At 44.8% G+C, this 18,387-nt stretch overlaps 2 protein-coding genes and 1 long non-coding RNA gene across 17 annotated transcripts in view; 2 read left to right on the top strand and 1 right to left on the bottom strand.

Annotated features, from left to right (window-relative positions):
- The window catches only part of C2CD5 (C2 calcium dependent domain containing 5), a 68,664-nt gene extending 64,705 nt beyond the window's left edge, over positions 1–3,959 (top strand). For all 15 annotated transcript variants that reach the window (XM_075602897.1, XM_075602901.1, XM_075602903.1 and 12 more), the window contains one exon: positions 906–3,959. In XM_075602897.1, coding sequence (XP_075459012.1) covers positions 906–1,037 — 132 coding nt within the window. In that variant the 3' untranslated portion in view covers positions 1,038–3,959. The remainder of the gene's footprint in view (positions 1–905) is intronic.
- Positions 1–11,006, bottom strand: part of LOC142496271 (uncharacterized) — a 37,389-nt gene extending 26,383 nt beyond the window's left edge. The window contains exon 1 of the long non-coding RNA XR_012801931.1: positions 10,906–11,006. This is a non-coding gene — a long non-coding RNA (uncharacterized LOC142496271). The remainder of the gene's footprint in view (positions 1–10,905) is intronic.
- A 70-nt stretch (positions 11,007–11,076) lies between these two features.
- ST8SIA1 (ST8 alpha-N-acetyl-neuraminide alpha-2,8-sialyltransferase 1) overlaps positions 11,077–18,387 on the top strand; it is a 111,326-nt gene continuing 104,015 nt past the window's right edge. Inside the window, exon 1 of the mRNA XM_075602916.1 lies at positions 11,077–11,169. The gene's annotated coding sequence lies outside the window, so the exon portion shown is untranslated. The remainder of the gene's footprint in view (positions 11,170–18,387) is intronic.

Genomic DNA, 18,387 nt, shown 5'->3' on the forward strand with positions numbered 1-18,387 from the left:
TGTTATATTTATTTCCGTTTGTAACATGTGAATGTGCTGCTGTTCTATTTATTTCCGTCTGTAACACGTGAATGTGCTGCTGTTATATTTATTTCCGTTTGTAACACGTGAATGTGCTGCTGTTATATTTATTTCCGTTTGTAACACGTGAATGTGCTGCTGTTATATTTATTTCCGTCTGTAACATGTGAATGTGCTGCTGTTATATTTATTTCCGTCTGTAACACGTGAATGTGCTGCTGTTATATTTATTTCCGTCTGTAACACGTGAATGTGCTGCTGTTATATTTATTTCCGTCTGTAACACGTGAATGTGCTGCTGTTATATTTATTTCCGTCTGTAACATGTGAATGTGCTGCTGTTATATTTATTTCCGTTTGTAACACGTGAATGGGCTGCTGTTATATTTATTTCCGTTTGTAACATGTGAATGTGCTGCTGTTATATTTATTTCCGTTTGTAACATGTGAATGTGCTGCTGTTATATTTATTTCCGTTTGTAACATGTGAATGTGCTGCTGTTATATTTATTTCCGTTTGTAACACGTGAATGTGCTGCTGTTATATTTATTTCCGTCTGTAACACGTGAATGTGCTGCTGTTATATTTATTTCCGTCTGTAACATGTGAATGTGCTGCTGTTATATTTATTTCCGTTTGTAACACGTGAATGGGCTGCTGTTATATTTATTTCCGTTTGTAACATGTGAATGTGCTGCTGTTATATTTATTTCCGTTTGTAACATGTGAATGTGCTGCTGTTATATTTATTTCCGTTTGTAACATGTGAATGTGCTGCTGTTATATTTATTTCCGTTTGTAACACGTGAATGTGCTGCTGTTATATTTATTTCCGTTTGTAACACGTGAATGTGCTGCTGTTATATTTATTCTCCCTTTGCAGGCGCAGTGCCTGATTAATGTCAGTGGAGACGCGGTGATCTTCATACGTGAATCTGAAGTGGAATTGGTACCTGCTTATTCCACAACATCGGCACCTCAATCAGCAGGTGTGGCGGGAGATATAGCAACATAAAATGATGAATGCGGCGGGTCATCCAACAGAACCAGAACAGTTCCTGTCAAAGTCGTTTAGATGTATCCCTAAAAACATTTTGCTACATTGTTTTAAATGGGCAATTCGCGGAAAACACTCCTGAACGGTAGTTAAAATCTCACAATGTTCGTGAAAGATAGTAAAGTTCTGTATGTTCGTTATGTTTGATTAGAACCGGGAATCATTTCTGTTTTGTAACTAAAAGTACTATAGCCATTTGTACAGTTTTAAAAACGATACCTAGCAACTGCTTTGTATAAAGCTTGTCAGTCATGGACTCCCTTGGTTACGCTGTACTTCATACAAAATTCAGACAAGCTGATAAAAATATACACAATCTTTAGTATATACAATATGTTACTTGCTTTTTTTTTTACATACATGCACAGTATGGTCAAAATGTTCACAATCATTAAAATATTTCCCTCCCCATTTCACATACACGTATTCTTTATCTTCATCTGTCTCCATTCCTTGACTGCTTATGTGCTGTGCCACTGTAGCACTCGGAATTAGGAAGAATCCCCTCATTCAATAAATCAGAGCCTTAACTTATAATGTGAGTTAGTGCAGAAATGTCACATGGCCAAAACCACCGCAGCAAATAAAAGTGGGGAAAAGTGAAAGTAGTGAAAAAAACGGGTAGTCGGCAAACAATGTAAAAAGTAACAATTGATTACAAATCTATATAGTTAAAAACCAAAACAAATAATTACAAAGATAAGGCATCAACGGGACAGGCAACGCTGACCAGACCACACTATAAGTTAGTGAGCGTGCATTCTAATATCTCGTACCCACTCCCACAGAGCGGTGTATGTGTGGCAGACTGCCAAAATAATATAACGTTCATCCAGGCGTAGAACTGAAAGTGGTATTGTATCAAATTGTATTAACAATATGTAAACAACATTGCTGTTTGCTGGTATCAAGCCCAATGTCATAAAGTACAGTGTAGCTGTGTAAGGCAGACGAACAGCCCATAATCATCCCGTTATCGGACCCATTCACCGTCAGTCAACCAACAAAGAAAGCCTACGGACACCTGCTTCCTATCGCCTCCCTTTCCTGTGAGCGCCGCGCCGCTCAGCAGCACTTAATAAATATAGGTGTTTTCTTTGGTTGGCTGACTGCGCAGAAAGCGTTGCATGTTCTCTGTATTGGATGTTATAGTAACAATGCCATTATTATGGACTGTTTAGCATGTTACTAATGCTTAAGTATAAATAAATACTGCTCTTCCTCTTTTTATCATATTCTTAGGGCAGTGGTTTTCAATCTTTTTTTTTGGTTAATGAACACTATAATTATATTGTGACATTCTGCCAAACCCCGACCCTCTCTAATAGCGCGTCTGAGATCAGATGCATTGCAAGGAACCACAACCCTCTCTAATAGCGCGTCTGAGATCAGATGCATTGCAAGGAACCACAACCCTCTCTAATAGCGCGTCTGAGATCAGATGCATTGCAAGGAACCCCGACCCTCTCTAATAGCGCGTCTGAGATCAGATGCATTGTAAGGAACCCCGACCCTCTCTAATAGCGCGTCTGAGATCAGATACATTGTAAGGAACCCCAACCCTCTCTAATAGCGCGTCTGAGATCAGATGTATTGTAAGGAACCCCGACCCTCTCTAATAGCGTGTCCGAGATCAGATGCATTGTAAGGAACCCCGACCCTCTCTAATAGCGTGTCTGAGATTAGATGCATTGTAAGGAACCTCAACCCTCTCTAATAGCGTGTCCGAGATCAGATGCATTGTAAGGAACCCCGACCCTCTCTAATAGCGTGTCTGAGATTAGATGCATTGTAAGGAACCCCAACCCTCTCTAATAGCGTGTCTGAGATCAGATGCATTGTAAGGAACCCCAACCCTCTCTAATAGCGTGTCTGAGATCAGATGCGCATTGTAAATTCTTTTGTATTTAGAAGAATGACCTGAAAATTGCAGGGAACCCAAGGGTTCCTAGGAGCCCCTGTTGAAAAACACTGGTTTGGGACATGGTCTCGCCCGGAGATTACTTGCCTGCTCCATCGATGCCCTCTCGTGTTTTGAAGCATACATTTTTTTTTAAAATAACTTTATTGATTTGTAATCGATTGTAAATGTTTATATTGTTTAATAGTCCAGTGTCCCCATTTCTGCTGCCCTCCACGTGTGGGGGTGGGGATGGTTTTGTTCCTATGCCAGAACAGCATTGCAATAGGTGATGGCGTATGTTTCTACCCCAAATACCCACACACTTCTGGAGTAACACTTTTAGCAGTAAGCAATAGCCACGGACTGAAAGATAAAGTATTTGCATGGAGCGATATCGCTCAAAACAGCACAGTCATCAAACAGCACAGTCATCAAACAGCACAGTAATCCTTTTATCTTTATTTTGTCAGCTGTTTAAATTGAGATTATTGGTGGGAGATATTTACTATTAAAAAAAAGGAAGAAAACTGGACTTTTCAATTAGCCGTAAACTACTGAGATGCCCGTTACAGGTGTAACCTTCCCTGGCATAGTTTAGCGCTGTATATATGACTGCAGTGTATGGCAGATGCCTTGTGACTTACCCTACATGGAGAACCAGTAACCATGCACCAGGAAAACAAATGTAACACTGACTGGTGCATTTATCTATATAAATTATCATATTTTTTTTTATACTTTAGTAGAAGTAGTTTGTGTCCATAGCATCATTCATTAGTTTGCCTGTGAGGATTTTAGCTACAAATGAAATGAAAAGAACATTTTTTTTAAAGTGAAATTATCGGAGTAGCAGGGGGTGGGGGGAATACATTGTAATGTGCATGTAACAAACGAGGAATGTAAATATGTATTATTTGTGTCAGGCTCGAGCATGATACAGGTCTCTACAATCCTGAATAAACGGCTTTAAATGAGAATGACGATTGCATTTCACTTTGCACAATACATTTCTTTATACAGTATATGTATGTAAATACATTTATCTCATGTAAAATTTGTTCTATAAAGGCTGGCCATGGGATCTATTTAAGTCTTCGTTATATTCTCTTTGTGGAGCGCGACTTTGGAGTTTTCGTTTGTCACTACAGTTTTGTTAGTGTTTTTCGTAAAAGCATAGAAAAGACTCAACTTCAGTCTACATGGCCTGCTTTCCTACTTTACATAGAACCGGTGTGCTTGATCTTTGGATTTTAAATAGACAAACACACGATATAACTAACCCACTACATGCGCTAACCTACACCAAATGATGTGATGTGTACAAAGGTGAATATTGGTGAATAATAAACACATAAATGAAGTGTCAAAATAAAGCTGCCAAGGGGAACTACATAAAACAGATGATTCCAAACCTGTTAAGCAAAAATGAAAATACAAAATAAGTGTCCCCGGCGCTAGTGATAAAAGTCCAAGATACCGTAGTCCAACTGACAGTCTTTAAATGGGAGACTTTTCTGGATGGGTAGATGGAACAACAGGCAAGTTCCAGACGGGTAGGGGTGTCCTTAAGGATTGGATTTTAAATGGTTTACCAAACTTTACCGGCTCCCTTTCTATGTATTGAAGGTTCCTGAATTTCCAGCATCTGCACCCACCAACACAATATGGATTCAAGTTATGTATTGTATTATATCTTATGTCACAGAACTTCTACAACAAATAAAAACACTGGGTTTGCGCAGTTAGAATGAAGCCATCGCCACAATCGTATACACACTGTGTACTGAACATGTTTTTCTTGGTGGATACATAAAACCTCTCGCAAGATGCTTTGGAGCAGCAGCGGGTTAGATTTGCAATCACTTCTGGTCGGTGCCTTCTACAGGAACTTGAAGATAAACTCTGCATTTGTCCATTCCATGCAAGTCCCTTTTCACACCACGTTGCAAATCCGTATGTTCCCTGAATAGGTTCATGGAAAAAGCTTGAGGGGAATTCAGTAAGTGACCCGGGGAGACTCAGGGACGATCCCTCAGTATAATCATTTTCATTTATATGTAGAATGTGGGACTTTGTTGTAGCCAACAGGCCTGGCTCATGTACATGGAAAGTGTTAGTACAAAGGATCTACTATTTGCCAGTAATTGTGTGAATTACCTGCAGGAATGACAGGGAAATGGGGGCCCTACAGTATCATGTCCCTCCCAGGTCCAGACAGAACTACAGTATCATGTCCCTCCCAGGTCCAGACAGAACTACAGTATCATGTCCCTCCCAGGTCCAGACAGAACTACAGTATCATGTCCCTCCCAGGTCCAGACAGAACTACAGTATCATGTCCCTCCCAGGTCCAGACAGAACTACAGTATCATGTCCCTCCCAGGTCCAGACAGAACTACAGTATCATGTCCCTCCCAGGTCCAGACAGAACTACAGTATGTCCCTCCCAGGTCCAGACAGAACTTATTCTAATGCCATTTCTAAAGGATCTCATCTGGGTAATAATATCCTCTTTATTTTTTATCCCAAACACACGCCTATATTATTTATTAAAGTGAGACTTGGGAGGGGTTTAGTTTCCTCCGGCTGCTCCCTTTCCGTGTGATCAGCGAGCGCTTGTACAGCCAGAGTTCCCCCACTTCCCCTTATCTTTATTGGTTCTCTGATCAGGGGTACAGAAAATACTTGATTGCCAAACACTTCCCCATTCAGAGACCCCTAAGAAATTAAACTGGCTGACTGTGTGGGATTTCGCCTTTTAAGATACGGCAATTGGGCTAGACACATGGAAAACACAGTGACATTTCTCAGTGCATATGGAAACATCACCTATAGGTATAGGTTCACAGAGCAGATTTCCGTGGTGTAAATACATTTTTAAAAAAGAACATAAAAGAGGAATATAAAAAAAAATGACATGCCGGGGGATCACAGGAGGCCTCTGCGCCTGCCTTTACCTGGTATTCGGCGATGCAGTGTCAAATGACGCCGCTGGTGACGTCCCGTGACCCCGCAGTGTCATTTAATGCCGGAGACCAGGTTAGAGGGGGCGGGGGGTGGGGAGGGGCGCAGACGGAAAAGTTTGTGCACCCCTGATTTAGAGTAACCAACTCTGGGGCATCCAGGTATCCTCATCAGACCTCAAGATACAGGAAATTCAATAGGAGGAGGGAAGGGGATTCGGATTCTACATCCTATTCTCACTCCCTTCTACTATTGAATGCATCTGATCTCAGACGCGCTATTAGAGAGGGTCGGGGTTCCTTACAATGCATCTGATCTCAGACGCGCTATTAGAGAGGTTCGGGGTTCCTTACAATGCATCTGATCTCAGACGCGCTATTAGAGAGGGTTGGGGTTCCTTACAATGCATCTGATCTCAGACGCGCTATTAGAGAGGGTCGGGGTTCCTTACAATGCATCTGATCTCAGACGCGCTATTAGAGAGGGTCGGGGTTCCTTACAATGCATCTGATCTCAGACGCGCTATTAGAGAGGGTTGGGGTTCCTTACAATGCATCTGATCTCAGATGCGCTATTAGAGTTTTGCATAATTCTTGGTTGGAAAATTGCAGTCGACTAATTGGTTTGAGTGGCTTAGGAAAACTAGTGGTACTGTGCATGATTTAGAAAAAGCCACAATTATTAAACATGGCAAATCTGTATTATAAAAATAAATGAATATTTCGGCCGTACATGTAGGAATCGGGACGGGCTTTCTCAAGGGACACCCCTACTTACCAAGATACCTCCGTAGGTGGTGCCGTCGGTAGCTGTGCAGACCGGGCTATTTGGAGCGAACGAAATGGAGTCTTTAAATGTCATGTGTGCCAATTGGAAGCTGTGATGTCATCCCTTGCGACTTCCAATTGGCGTAGAACATTTAAGAAACAGAGCGATACCGGCAGCACATACGGAGATATGTACCTCGGGAAGCAGGGGGTCCTCGGAGGTTCCCCCTGCTTCAAACCTATTTTTTTTAAATGATCTGTTGGTGCAATCGAAGTGATATCCTACAAGTGTGTTTCAAATAAATCAGTTCTGTAGTATTAGATAGTGAGTATTATCTTTTTTTTTAATTTATTTAAAAATTCAACTCTTAATGCCATTTTTAATGAGTGAGTTTTAATATATATATTGGGCATCCTTTGATTTCTATAGCAGGCTTTTAGCCCACCTCCCCAGCAGTGCAACATCTTTGTAACCCCTTCCCGTTTGTGATAATTTGTTGCCAATGTTCCCAGCAATTTGAACTGCAAACTGTAACAATAGATAATGTTACCTTAGTAATGTAAGAATACATTGTAGCTGCTGAGTTACACGGACTGAAGGATTGATTTGAAACTGAAAGACAGCCATTTAGTGAATATAAACAATTAAGGATGCGCTAAACCTAAAAAGTGATCTAAACTAAATAAATAGGTGAATAATTGAGTGCTGCTGCTCCCACAGCAAACGGACAGAGGGATTCAGAAGCCTCTTCTTAAAAAGTCCAACTTTATATAAAAACCAAGGTATCACTCTCATCCACAGAGTATACATGAAAAACGGGACCAGCTGTTACACTTTTCGTGACCGCGACTCTCACCGCCGTTCCAGCCGGCGTCCTACGTCCCGGTATTGTGAGTGCTGTACAGAGACTGGTCCCCCGGCAACCCTACGCGTTTCGCAGGTAGTTCCTGCTTCAGGGTATGCATGACCTGCCCGTGTGTCCCCATCTCATATATCCCTCTCTATTGCTAAGCTACAATTAACGTTAATTTTCATGTTATAAGAAGAAACGCTAAATTGAGATACATATGGTGATTGTATACACACAGAAAAATACAAAATATACTGAAATTACATATATTATAAAAATAAAAACATTACAAGACATATTTGAGATGAATAATCCCATGTATACTCTGTTGATGTGAGTGATACCTTGGTTTTTATATAAAGTTGGACTTTTTAAGAAGAGGCTTCTGAATCCCTTTGTCAGTTTGCTGTGGGCGCGGAGGAGTAAAGAAATCTCTTACAGCCTGAATTCGGGCACTTTCATGTAAGTAACAAAAAGGAAAAACTGGGGCTCTCCCTACTAAGTATAGCGTGTAGAAATCGAACGCCTGTGGACTCGTGTAAAACCAAGGCAAAGAAAAATATATACTGGCCCTTGTTGTATTGCTGCAGCTTGACCGAGAAGAAGATGAAGCCCTGGATCTTCTTATAGCGGCAGTAGAAATGTTGTAGTGGTCAGCGCAAAATGTTGAACTCAAAAAGATAAAAGATAATAAAATACACAGAATTAGTGCATATTTTTGATAGACATAATTGGTCTTGAGATGCAGGGGGGAAGGGAGGGAGGGGAAGGGGAGATGGGAAGGGGTTGGAGACAATGGGTGAAGAGCAAGGGTGATGCTAGATTAAAATATAAGAAACATAAAAGCATAAGTTTCAACGACTCACACGGCCTGTGAGACTCCACCCTCAGAGAAGAATGAAATTGGTAGAATATTTCCTCTATATTAGGGGAATACTTAGAGAAAAGAAAACTCACACGGCCTTGTGTGAGTCCCTTCCCTCAGTGAATGATGTCATCAATGTCAACTTTGCCTTTATTCTCTCAACTTCTCCCAATGGAGGAAGTGCGTGAGTGACTCCTCTCCCAGGTGCCCATATGCCAAGAAATGGGCAAAGCCTGAACAATGCCAAAGAAATGAGTCAAGCCCGGCAGATGAAGACTAGAGGAAGACTAGCCTGGGGACAGTCACCCCAGATACTTTGGGGGCAACGCCTCCCCTGAGGAGTGGAAGCGTAACAGCCCTGATTAGAGCTACTCTTCTGTAACAGTGAATGGTAGTGAGCAACAGCACAGGTAAGTATACTCTACAGCTGCTGTATAGCTTGTCAGTATAGATATATAATCCCTAGAAAAGGCTCCCTTAGACCATCTGGTAATACAGGAGTGTAAACTGTGCAGGAGTTGAGTCTCAGCGCTGCCTGCTCTGTTATTAAGCATAGATAGCAGCGTTTGTGTCAGCTCCACACTGGCCATGATTAAGCACTAGTAGGGAAACGTGCACGTCGGCAGAACTCCTCAGTTGGGTGCAGGCACTGTGCCCCCTGACACAGACGCTGCTGTCTATGCTTAATGACAGAGCAGGCAGCGATGAGACTCAACTCCTGCACAGTTTACACTCCTGTATTACCCGATGGTCTAAGGGAGCCTTTTCTAGGGATTATATATCTATACTGACAAGCTATACAGCAGCTGTAGAGTATACTTACCTGTGCTGTTGCTCACTACCATTCACTGTTACAGAAGAGTAGCTCTAATCAGGGCTGTTAAGCTTCCACTCCTCAGGGGAGGCGCTGCCCCCAAAGTATCTGGGGTGACTGTCCCCAGGCTAGTCTTCCTCTAGTCTTCATCTGCCGGGCTTGACTCATTTCTTTGGCATTGTTCAGGCTTTGCCCATTTCTTGGCATATGGGCACCTGGGAGAGGAGTCACTCACGCACTGCCTCCATTGGGAGAAGTTGAGAGAATAAAGGCAAAGTCGACATTGATGACATCATTCACTGAGGGAAGGGACTCACACAAGGCCGTGTGAGTTTTCTTTTCTCTAAGTATTCCCCTAATATAGAGGAAATATTCCACCAATTTCATTCTTCTCTTAGGGTGGAGTCTCACATTAGGCCGTGTGAGTCGTTGAAACTTATGCTTTTATGTTTCTTATATTTTAATCTAGCATCACCCTTGCTCTTCACCCATTGTCTCCAACCCCTTCCCACCTCCCCTTCCCCTCCCTCCCTTCCCCCCTGCATCTCAAGACCAATTATGTCTATCAAAAATATGCACTAATTCTGTGTATTTTATTATCTTTTATCTTTTTGAGTTCAACATTTTGCGCTGACCACTACAACATTTCTACTTTCGTGTAAGTGCAAACCTTACCATTCGCTGTGCTGAAGAATTCTGTCAACGCGCTTCACTATTTTTTCACTTTTTTTTTTTCATTTGAGGTGCACTCATTCTCCTGGACACACAGCCATTTAGTGAACTCTGGGAAACAGGATTTTGCTGATTCATCACGGGAGAACTAATCGATTTGCAGCTTAGGCAATTCATTTTCAATAATGGTAATTAAATGCTGCATATATTAAAACACTTTTCTTTTTTTTTTTTTAAACTGCTTGGATTGCCTTTAACCACTGCTAATATTTGAACACTTGTGCTATTGAGTATTTTGGCCACTAGGTGGCAATGTTGTGCTGTGCATGTGGATGAGCATTCTTATCATTTAACAAAGGAACAAAACATTGCAGCTAAATCCTGATAGACCTAAACCTGCCAAACTGGGGCAAATCGAATGGAACGCATTATTATCACATATGGTCATAATCTTCTATACATGACCCCTTGCCTGTCTCCAGCAATACCCAATTCTAACGTACTGTACGTAACTCCCATTGTGCACCTTAAAGCAAATAAAGACTAAATCGCCACTTATACATGAAATTAAATAACTTAAGATATCATCTGTTATGATATAAATGTATTAAACGTTTGAGATTGCAACCTTAAATAACTCATTGTACAATAATAGTTCATTACAAGTGCCGTCAGAAAAGCTGTTGAGCTAATTAAGAGTCGGCACTTGTGCTGGTGTTTTGGTTCTGAAACATTACTTTGCCAAAACTCTCTTGCTTTGAGTTTCTGTTTTGGATTTGGACGGGGAATTTGAATCAAACGTAAAATCCAAGAAGATCGAACTCCCAACCTGTGGAGGTGTCCATCCCTAGCAATGTGATGGAGTTTGGTCCTCTAAAATGTATTACAGCAAGCGCAATGTCTGAAATAAGACATTTTGAGCCGTATTTACTAGAAGTGTAATATATCCAAATTGAATATATATTGCACAAAAACAGATATTTCACTCACATTTCATACAAATGGATCTCATCTTACTTGATTCCTGGAAGCCTAGCGAAACGCATTGAATCTGTTCCTGGGAGGACGTGAGATCCAAGTACTGGCAGCCGAGGGTCCAGTGAGGCTACATCCGCCCTGATTAGAGCCGTCACAGGAAGTGATGTATACGAATGTGAAGGGGGTAGCAGGCAGAGAGCGGCAGAGCGCCAGGGATCGTCAAAAGAAACCTACGCTTCAGAGCAGGGACCATTGCAGTGCTCCCATCAGAGAGAGGTGGATATCTAATATGCTTTTTTAACTAGAAGCAATTTGTGAGTGGGACCAACATATTCTTTTAGATAATTGTTCACTTGCACTATTGGCTACAGTATTATTTGTATTTCTTTATTCACATATTTACCACATGCTCTGATTGGAGAGGGTCAAGTAGGTTATGGGAGTTGATAAAGTGAAGTACTGTATATGTAAAGAAGCAATTCGTTCCAGAAGATTGGAATCAAAAGTCAAGAGGGAGACAGGGCGATAGTTACAAGGAGAGGTTAGGTCTAGGGTGTTATGTTTAAGAATAGGTATAAGAATAGCACGTTTAAAAAGAGATGGAGAAGTACCAGAGCCCAGAGATGTATCAAAGAGGTTAGTGAGGATGGGAACAATGGTAGAAGCAAGAGGTTTCAGGAGATGTGAGGGAATCTGGTCGAGGCTGCATCTGTCAGGGGTCGTAGGAGAATCCATGATACCGGATTAATCGGTGTGCTTGTTGGTAGCTGGAACCAAGTTTGGATCCGCGTTGTAATGTAGGCAGACAGTTCAGGGAGGAGCAGGCAGATGGGGTAGTCAGACGATCCAAGGTCAGGGCAGGCGGTAACCAGAAGAGTAGTCGAGCAAGACAAAGGTCAGAGTAGAGAGCAAGCAGCAGAGTAATGGGACCAGCCGGAATTGATACCAGGTTCTCCCAAGAGCCAGCAGCAAGTGTGAGAGCTTCCAAGCAGCAGTGACACAGAGAACCTGCGTGCGGGGCCTTACAGCATGTAATGAAGATTGAGGCGAGCAGCAGGAGAGATACTTCCTCTGTAACTGGAGAAGAGTAGTGAAATGTAGATAGAGAAGGCTTCGGAATGAGGAGACAGAGAAGATTTCATTGCGGATAGAATGTAACTTTGTCCAGCAGTGTTCAGTGTAACACGGGTTTAGGCAGGGTTGTGGGACGGGGCGCCACGGGCATCGGCGTACAGGAGGAGCGTACTGGTCATGTGGAAGGAGGCAAGGACAGTGTTGTACGTTGTGAAAAGACTGTTTGGGTCAGTGGAGGGTGATAGTAGAGCAATGTTAGACTTTAGGGTGGATTCCAAGGTCAATGGAATGCAGGTTGTGAGCATGGAGAGGACGGAGCTCGAGTGTGAAGAATGAGGAAGGAGAGAATGAGATGAGGTTATGATCAGAGAGGGGGATAAAGAGATTGAGAAATCGTGTGTGCAGGGGCGTAGCTCTAGTACTGGCAGCCCGGACGAAGCCCGGGGGCCCGCACTCTTGGGGGGCCCGCTCTCTAGCTTGATCAATACATATTTTTGCTGCTGCGCATGCGCGACCGGCACTTGGCTACCGTGCATGCACGATTGGCTGTTGGCCTACCGCGCATACATTTTTTACATTTGCCTACCTCGCAAGCGTGATCGGCGCATGCGCACAAGCAGCTGGCAAGTGGCGATCGTGCATGCGTGGTGTGAAAGAGCCGATCGTGCATGCGCAGTAAGCAAGTCCCGACTGCGCATGCACGGCCAAACAATACAAAAATTTGTCCCGGTCTCCCACGTATGCCTTGGTACGTCACTGCGTGTGTGTATATGTATACAGTATATGTTTACGTATATATATAATATATATATATATACAAACAAGAAAAAGAAAAGTATCCCACATCAAGCACTCAGGTGTACACAAAATATAACAAATTTATTAGAAAACACGTCACAAAAAACATATAATAAAACAGTCTCAATGCCTCCTAATGTGGTCCAAAAGCCATATATAAACCGGTGAGTGCAGGAACAAGGAGATCACATGAGTACAAACAGGCATGGACAAACCCTGATGTATCGCATGACTGGCCAGTCTTACAGGTGATAGGCAAATTGTTTGCCTTATCACTTTGAGGTTATTGTATTATACTATACATAGTGTACCATACATTAATTATTGCTATTTGGCCTTTATTACACCAAGGTTTATATGTGGCTTTTGGACAACATTAGGAGGTATTGGCATACAATTTGCCTATCACCTTTAAGACCATCCGGTCATACGATACAAGCTATAAGGCTAACTAAAACTTGTAATGAGCCCCTTGACAAAGCGGTGGCGAAACGTACGTTGGGGTTTATCCATGCCTGTTTGTACTCTCATGTGATCTCCTCCTTGTTCATGTGCTGTTCATCTGGGGCTGTATTTACCTAATTTTAAGACCTGCTTAGGAACAGATGATTGTTATTATGTCCTGATATGTAAAACCATGGAATTCAAAGAGGGTGTACTTTCTTTTTCGTGTGTGATCAAGGCTATTAGAATACAGGGGGGCAAGCAATCCCACTACCCTATAAACAAGTGTGGAAAACGTGTTAAGGAGGATGAAATATTTAAAAAAATCATAAAAACATTAAACAATCACCTAGCACATAAGTCCAGGTTGAATTTAGGACACGGAATAAGAACATCTGGGTGTATACAAACTACACAGTCTAAGATACAATACATCACAAGTAACAGAATACGAGGATTCTAATAAACGAATGTATTAATAACATAACTTGAATCCTAAAATGTATACCATAATACATGCACTGTTTCCCATAATAATAAGTATCTCTTCTGCTAGTAGCGTGAGCAGTATGCGGGGAACCCCCGGTAATAGAAAATACCCAGTTCAATTGAAAATCAATGCTGTGGTTTCTGTTGTGAAGGCTGTGGAGCAGAGTACAGGCTGGCACAATCAATTAGTGTGGAAGAGAAAAAGCTACATATTGATAAATATCCAAAGTCTGGCATGCATACAGCTGGCTGGATAAATAATGTGGCGTATCCATGTAAGTAAAACAAAGTGCAGAAACTAACAGAGAGCAGATAAAGCACATTAATAGGGCAAAGTTGTTCTAGCTCAGGAGAGGCCAACTATAGTCCTGAAGGGCCTTCAACAGGTCAGGTTTTAAAGATATCCCTGCTTCAGCACAGATGGCTCTGACTGAGCTACTGATTGAGCCACCTGTGCTGAAGAAATCATATCCTGAAAACCTGACCTGTTGGTGGCCCTTGGGGACTGGGGCTGGCCACTCCTGATGTACACAAATTCTTATAATAATGATGCTTTAATAAAAAGTCTATTGCCCCGAACAAAGAATTAATCTGTACTGTAGGATAGTTACTGTAATTAACCAAAAAATACCTCCTAGCTTTCATACCATCCTCATGTCTATTAAAAGAGTATAAAAAACGGAAACGTCCGTGGTAACCCACATATATGTTGACTTTCAATCAATATAATCTACTATATAAAAAAAGACAATTAGCATCTCCAAGAAAAGAAGGTAATTCCCCCACTAATGGCTGCAACCCCCCACCCCCCAAATAAAACCCCCATCCCCATACTCGGACAGACCTTCATTGGGGGAGCCAATTCCAGATTCTGTAGTTCAAAGGATTTTTGCGCCCCTTGGCGAGATGGTGAACAATCGGTATGATGGGCTTGTTTGTTTATATATTGTGTGTGTGTATATATATGTAACGGGTATTCCCCCACCCAATCGCAGATTCTACTGTGTGAGTGCAGGAAACATATATTGTTACTCAGGTGTGGTGCATTACCTGTTGGCTCACAGGAGGGCTGAGCTTCCGCCACGGGGAACCTGGGGTAATTATACTAGGGGTGATCACTTACAACATCCTCTCGGTACAGCGCCTCCACCTGCGATGGCTCCCACCAGAGGGGGAGTGGTTCCTCGCAGGACAATCAATAATACCATACACAGTGCTTTATATAACGAAGGACTTTACTAACGACTAATAATGATAACCTGTGTCTCTCTCACGGTGAGACACTAACAGTGACGTCTCGCAGGACGATTCCCAAACACTAGGTGATCCCACCCAGTGTCCCAAGAACCCCACCCAATGTCCCGTACTCCTACAGAGATAGTCAATGGGTGACTGCGCAGTCACTAAGAACCTCTAGGCCTGTTGGTGCACATGTGATGGTATAATACCTGCCGAGCACTCCGGTGCTCGGGTCAGCAACAAACTTCTCAAAGGGTCAGACGTGTGATGAATCCGTCTGATCCAACCGAACTCCTTGCACGTGCGGACCGCTTCACAGGAACCGCAGCGTCTGCTGTGTCCCTGTCTAATCTAAATGGTACTAACGTGACAGGAACCCTAACCTAGGGCCTGTCCCTGTAGTACAGCAACCTGTAGTGGCTTGGGGAACTCCTAGGGCCTGCAGGGGTAATGACCTGTCCCACTCCCCCAACTACCCAAGTCCCTTCGGTAAGTGATCTGGAATGGACTAGAGTACTCTTCCATGCAGTACTTGGGCGTCTACCTACTGTTGGCTAGCCTAGTGCAGATCCTCTCCAGAATTCCTGCTCTCAGTTACCAGTTTATCCCTTCAGGCATCCTACCCCTAGCGCTACCTCAAGGTGACTAGAACAGCTATAGCCCTTCTCCAGACCCACTACTCTCTGACTAGTCCCAGCGCCTACCGCAGCAAGCTGTAGCTCACTTTTGACTGCAGCCAACGTGCTGCGCAACAAGGTGCCTGCCTGTCAGACCTCACAGCACTGACAGCCGTGACTCTGACAATGCAGCACTACACTAAGGGCAGCGTCCCTATCTTGGGCCTCCCTCAGCAATTACCCACTAACCTAGTGGGGAGTTGGGGCCTACCTGGGGTGTGGGTACCTATGGGGTGCAGGAGCTGCTCTCGCTCCCCGCACCTTACTTCCCTACAGCTCCCTGACTCCAACTCTGCGTAACCTTCCTTTCCCAGCTCCCACTAATGTAAGTGGCAGGGTCCCTAACCCGAGGGCTGCCCCTGGCAACACTCACCTTACTGGGGAGCTGAGCTATCTCGAGCCCTGGGGGTGCTGGCCTAGTACAGGGAGTCCCTGACTCCTGTACCCTACCTCCTTCCCTGGGCTGCTCCGGTCTCTCACTGATCTAACGTGCTGCAAGCCCGCCAAATGTATCTCTTTTCTCAGGGGTCTCCTAAGCCCTATTGGCTCCCTGGGGTCACATGGGGCTCGCAAAGGCTCTTGGGATATGTAGTCCCAGCTCCGAGCCTTCCCTGGTAGGCTAGGGGTTCGCGGGCTTTTCCCTACCTTCACTGCGCTTGCGCAAGCTTTCCCGGGCTGCCTCGACCTTCCCTCAGCTCTCCCTGCTCTCGCGCGAGCTATCCCTGTCTCGGGGGCTGTCCCTGCGCCTACGCATCCCTGCGCATGCGCAACAGTATCCTCAATGGCGGCGCCCTGCTTGTCCGGCCGCCGGGACCTTAGAGACGCGATCGCGGCCTTAGCAACCGCCCGATCGCGTCCCCGGCAACCGGCCGCAGGCAGGAGAAGCCGCGCTGCTCCCTGCTCCAGCCCCCACCCTTGGAAGCAGCCGTCGGGTCTGTCGGCACCCGCGACCGAGCTGCTCAAGGGGAGGGGGGTCTCCAGGAGCCACGGGAGCTCCAGGCTACACTCTCCCCCTGGTGAAACTCCAACGACCTCGCTTGGATGGCAGACATAACCTGGTACACAGTTATACAATGAAAATGCAGGGCATATGTACAACCTATCACTGGTGACTTTAGACATCAGGTTACAATACAGTTCACATACCATACCCGAGGCCAGCTGAGCGTCAGCTGTTTGCTGAGACCATTCGTGGGGTGCCCCTAACTGATCAAGTGGGGGTACCTCACTTTTGCGTCCGTGAGCCTCCCCCAGAAAAATTTCTTGAAGAGCACACCGGAGGGCAACAGTCACTGGTTCCTCGCTACTTCCTCCCCCTGGTGGAAGGAGTAGCACCATGTCTCTGAAGCAGACCTTTACCCGGTCACCCGCGGCATGGATGCGGTAGACCAGGAGGCCAGGACCTTTTCCGCGGTCCACTACTTGGCGAATGGCACGCTCCCTTTTGGGCTTAAAGGAGGCAATTTTTACTAAATCCCTCGCCACACAGTCCTTGTCCCTACGTACTTGCGAGGCTTCCGCTGGGAAGCGAGCAATGGACAATGTCTCTTTCCTCAAAGTCTCTGTTTCACCTGGCAGGGGGTAAAGGGTAGATACCTTACCACTGTGGTGATTCACGGTAGCCAACAGGTCCTCGGGGACGCTGTCAGTTCCCACCTCGGCTGTATCGGGACCTGTCCCCGGCACTTCTGGGACAGTCCACTTACTGGCTTGAAACTCGGGAGCGTTGGATCCCGGTCCTGGGACCATTTGAGTCGGAGCGCACGGGCTCACACTCGGTTCAGGAGCCGTAACTCTGACCTTTTTCACGGCCACCTCCATCGGAGCCTGTGGGGGGCAAGGGGGTTCCTTACCACTCTGCTGGCTTGCAATGGTTTTCTCTTCTTGTGGAACACTGTCAGGTATCTGCGGTGCTTCACCTGACACCACGACAGAGCTGACGGTTCTCTTCAACTGAACGGTAGGTGGTAGATACTGGTCCACTCGCATGGCGGAACAGCTTTCTTCTAGGGGGAACACCTCCCCCTGTGATTCCTCTGTCTCACTGCTGGGGTGGTTCGCCGGTAGGCGCATCGCCACCGATGGTTCGTCCTTTTCCGTAGCTGGCTGGGCCTCAGTTCTTCCCGCTTGGTTGCAACAGGGAACCAGGGCAGCCTTGTCTGTCAGCTCCTCCACCTCCGTGGTTGAGGTAGAGCAAGTAACAGCATCTTCATCTCTGTGTTCTGCCATCTGAGATTCCTGCTTGGGATCTGGGACTGTAGACTGCAGCCGCACAGGCTTTAGAAACTGTGCTCCGCAACAAGCACACTTGGGACCCCAGGTCGGTTTGCCACCTGGGAAGTCACACTGGTCACAAACACATCTTATGCACCCGTCATCCTCCACCACTGCCACCCGCCATTCTATTGGTAGCCTAAAGGGGTTAAAGTCCATACCACCAGATAGATTCAAATCCTTTTGTAGGCACGGGCACAGAAGAAAGGGTATTTTTCCTCCTTTTGTCCGCCATGCCCCATACAACTGCGGGTGTGTTTCTCTACAATCTGTACTGTCTTTAGTGGGAACAGCGGTTGCTGATCGCTGTTCACTGAGCTTGCTCCCCCTGGTGGACTGTAGCAGCACGGGTTGCAGGGTCGGCGCCCTGCAGCAGACACATAAGCGTCCCCAGGCCAATTTACAACATGGGCAGTCACCCTGGTTACAGAAACATTCCAGGCACCCATCCTCGTTCGCGTCGTCCAACCGCCCCTTTATCAGGCACGTCAAAACATCA

This window comes from Ascaphus truei, chromosome 5 (assembly GCF_040206685.1).
Source record: "Ascaphus truei isolate aAscTru1 chromosome 5, aAscTru1.hap1, whole genome shotgun sequence".
Taxonomy (NCBI): domain Eukaryota; kingdom Metazoa; phylum Chordata; class Amphibia; order Anura; family Ascaphidae; genus Ascaphus; species Ascaphus truei.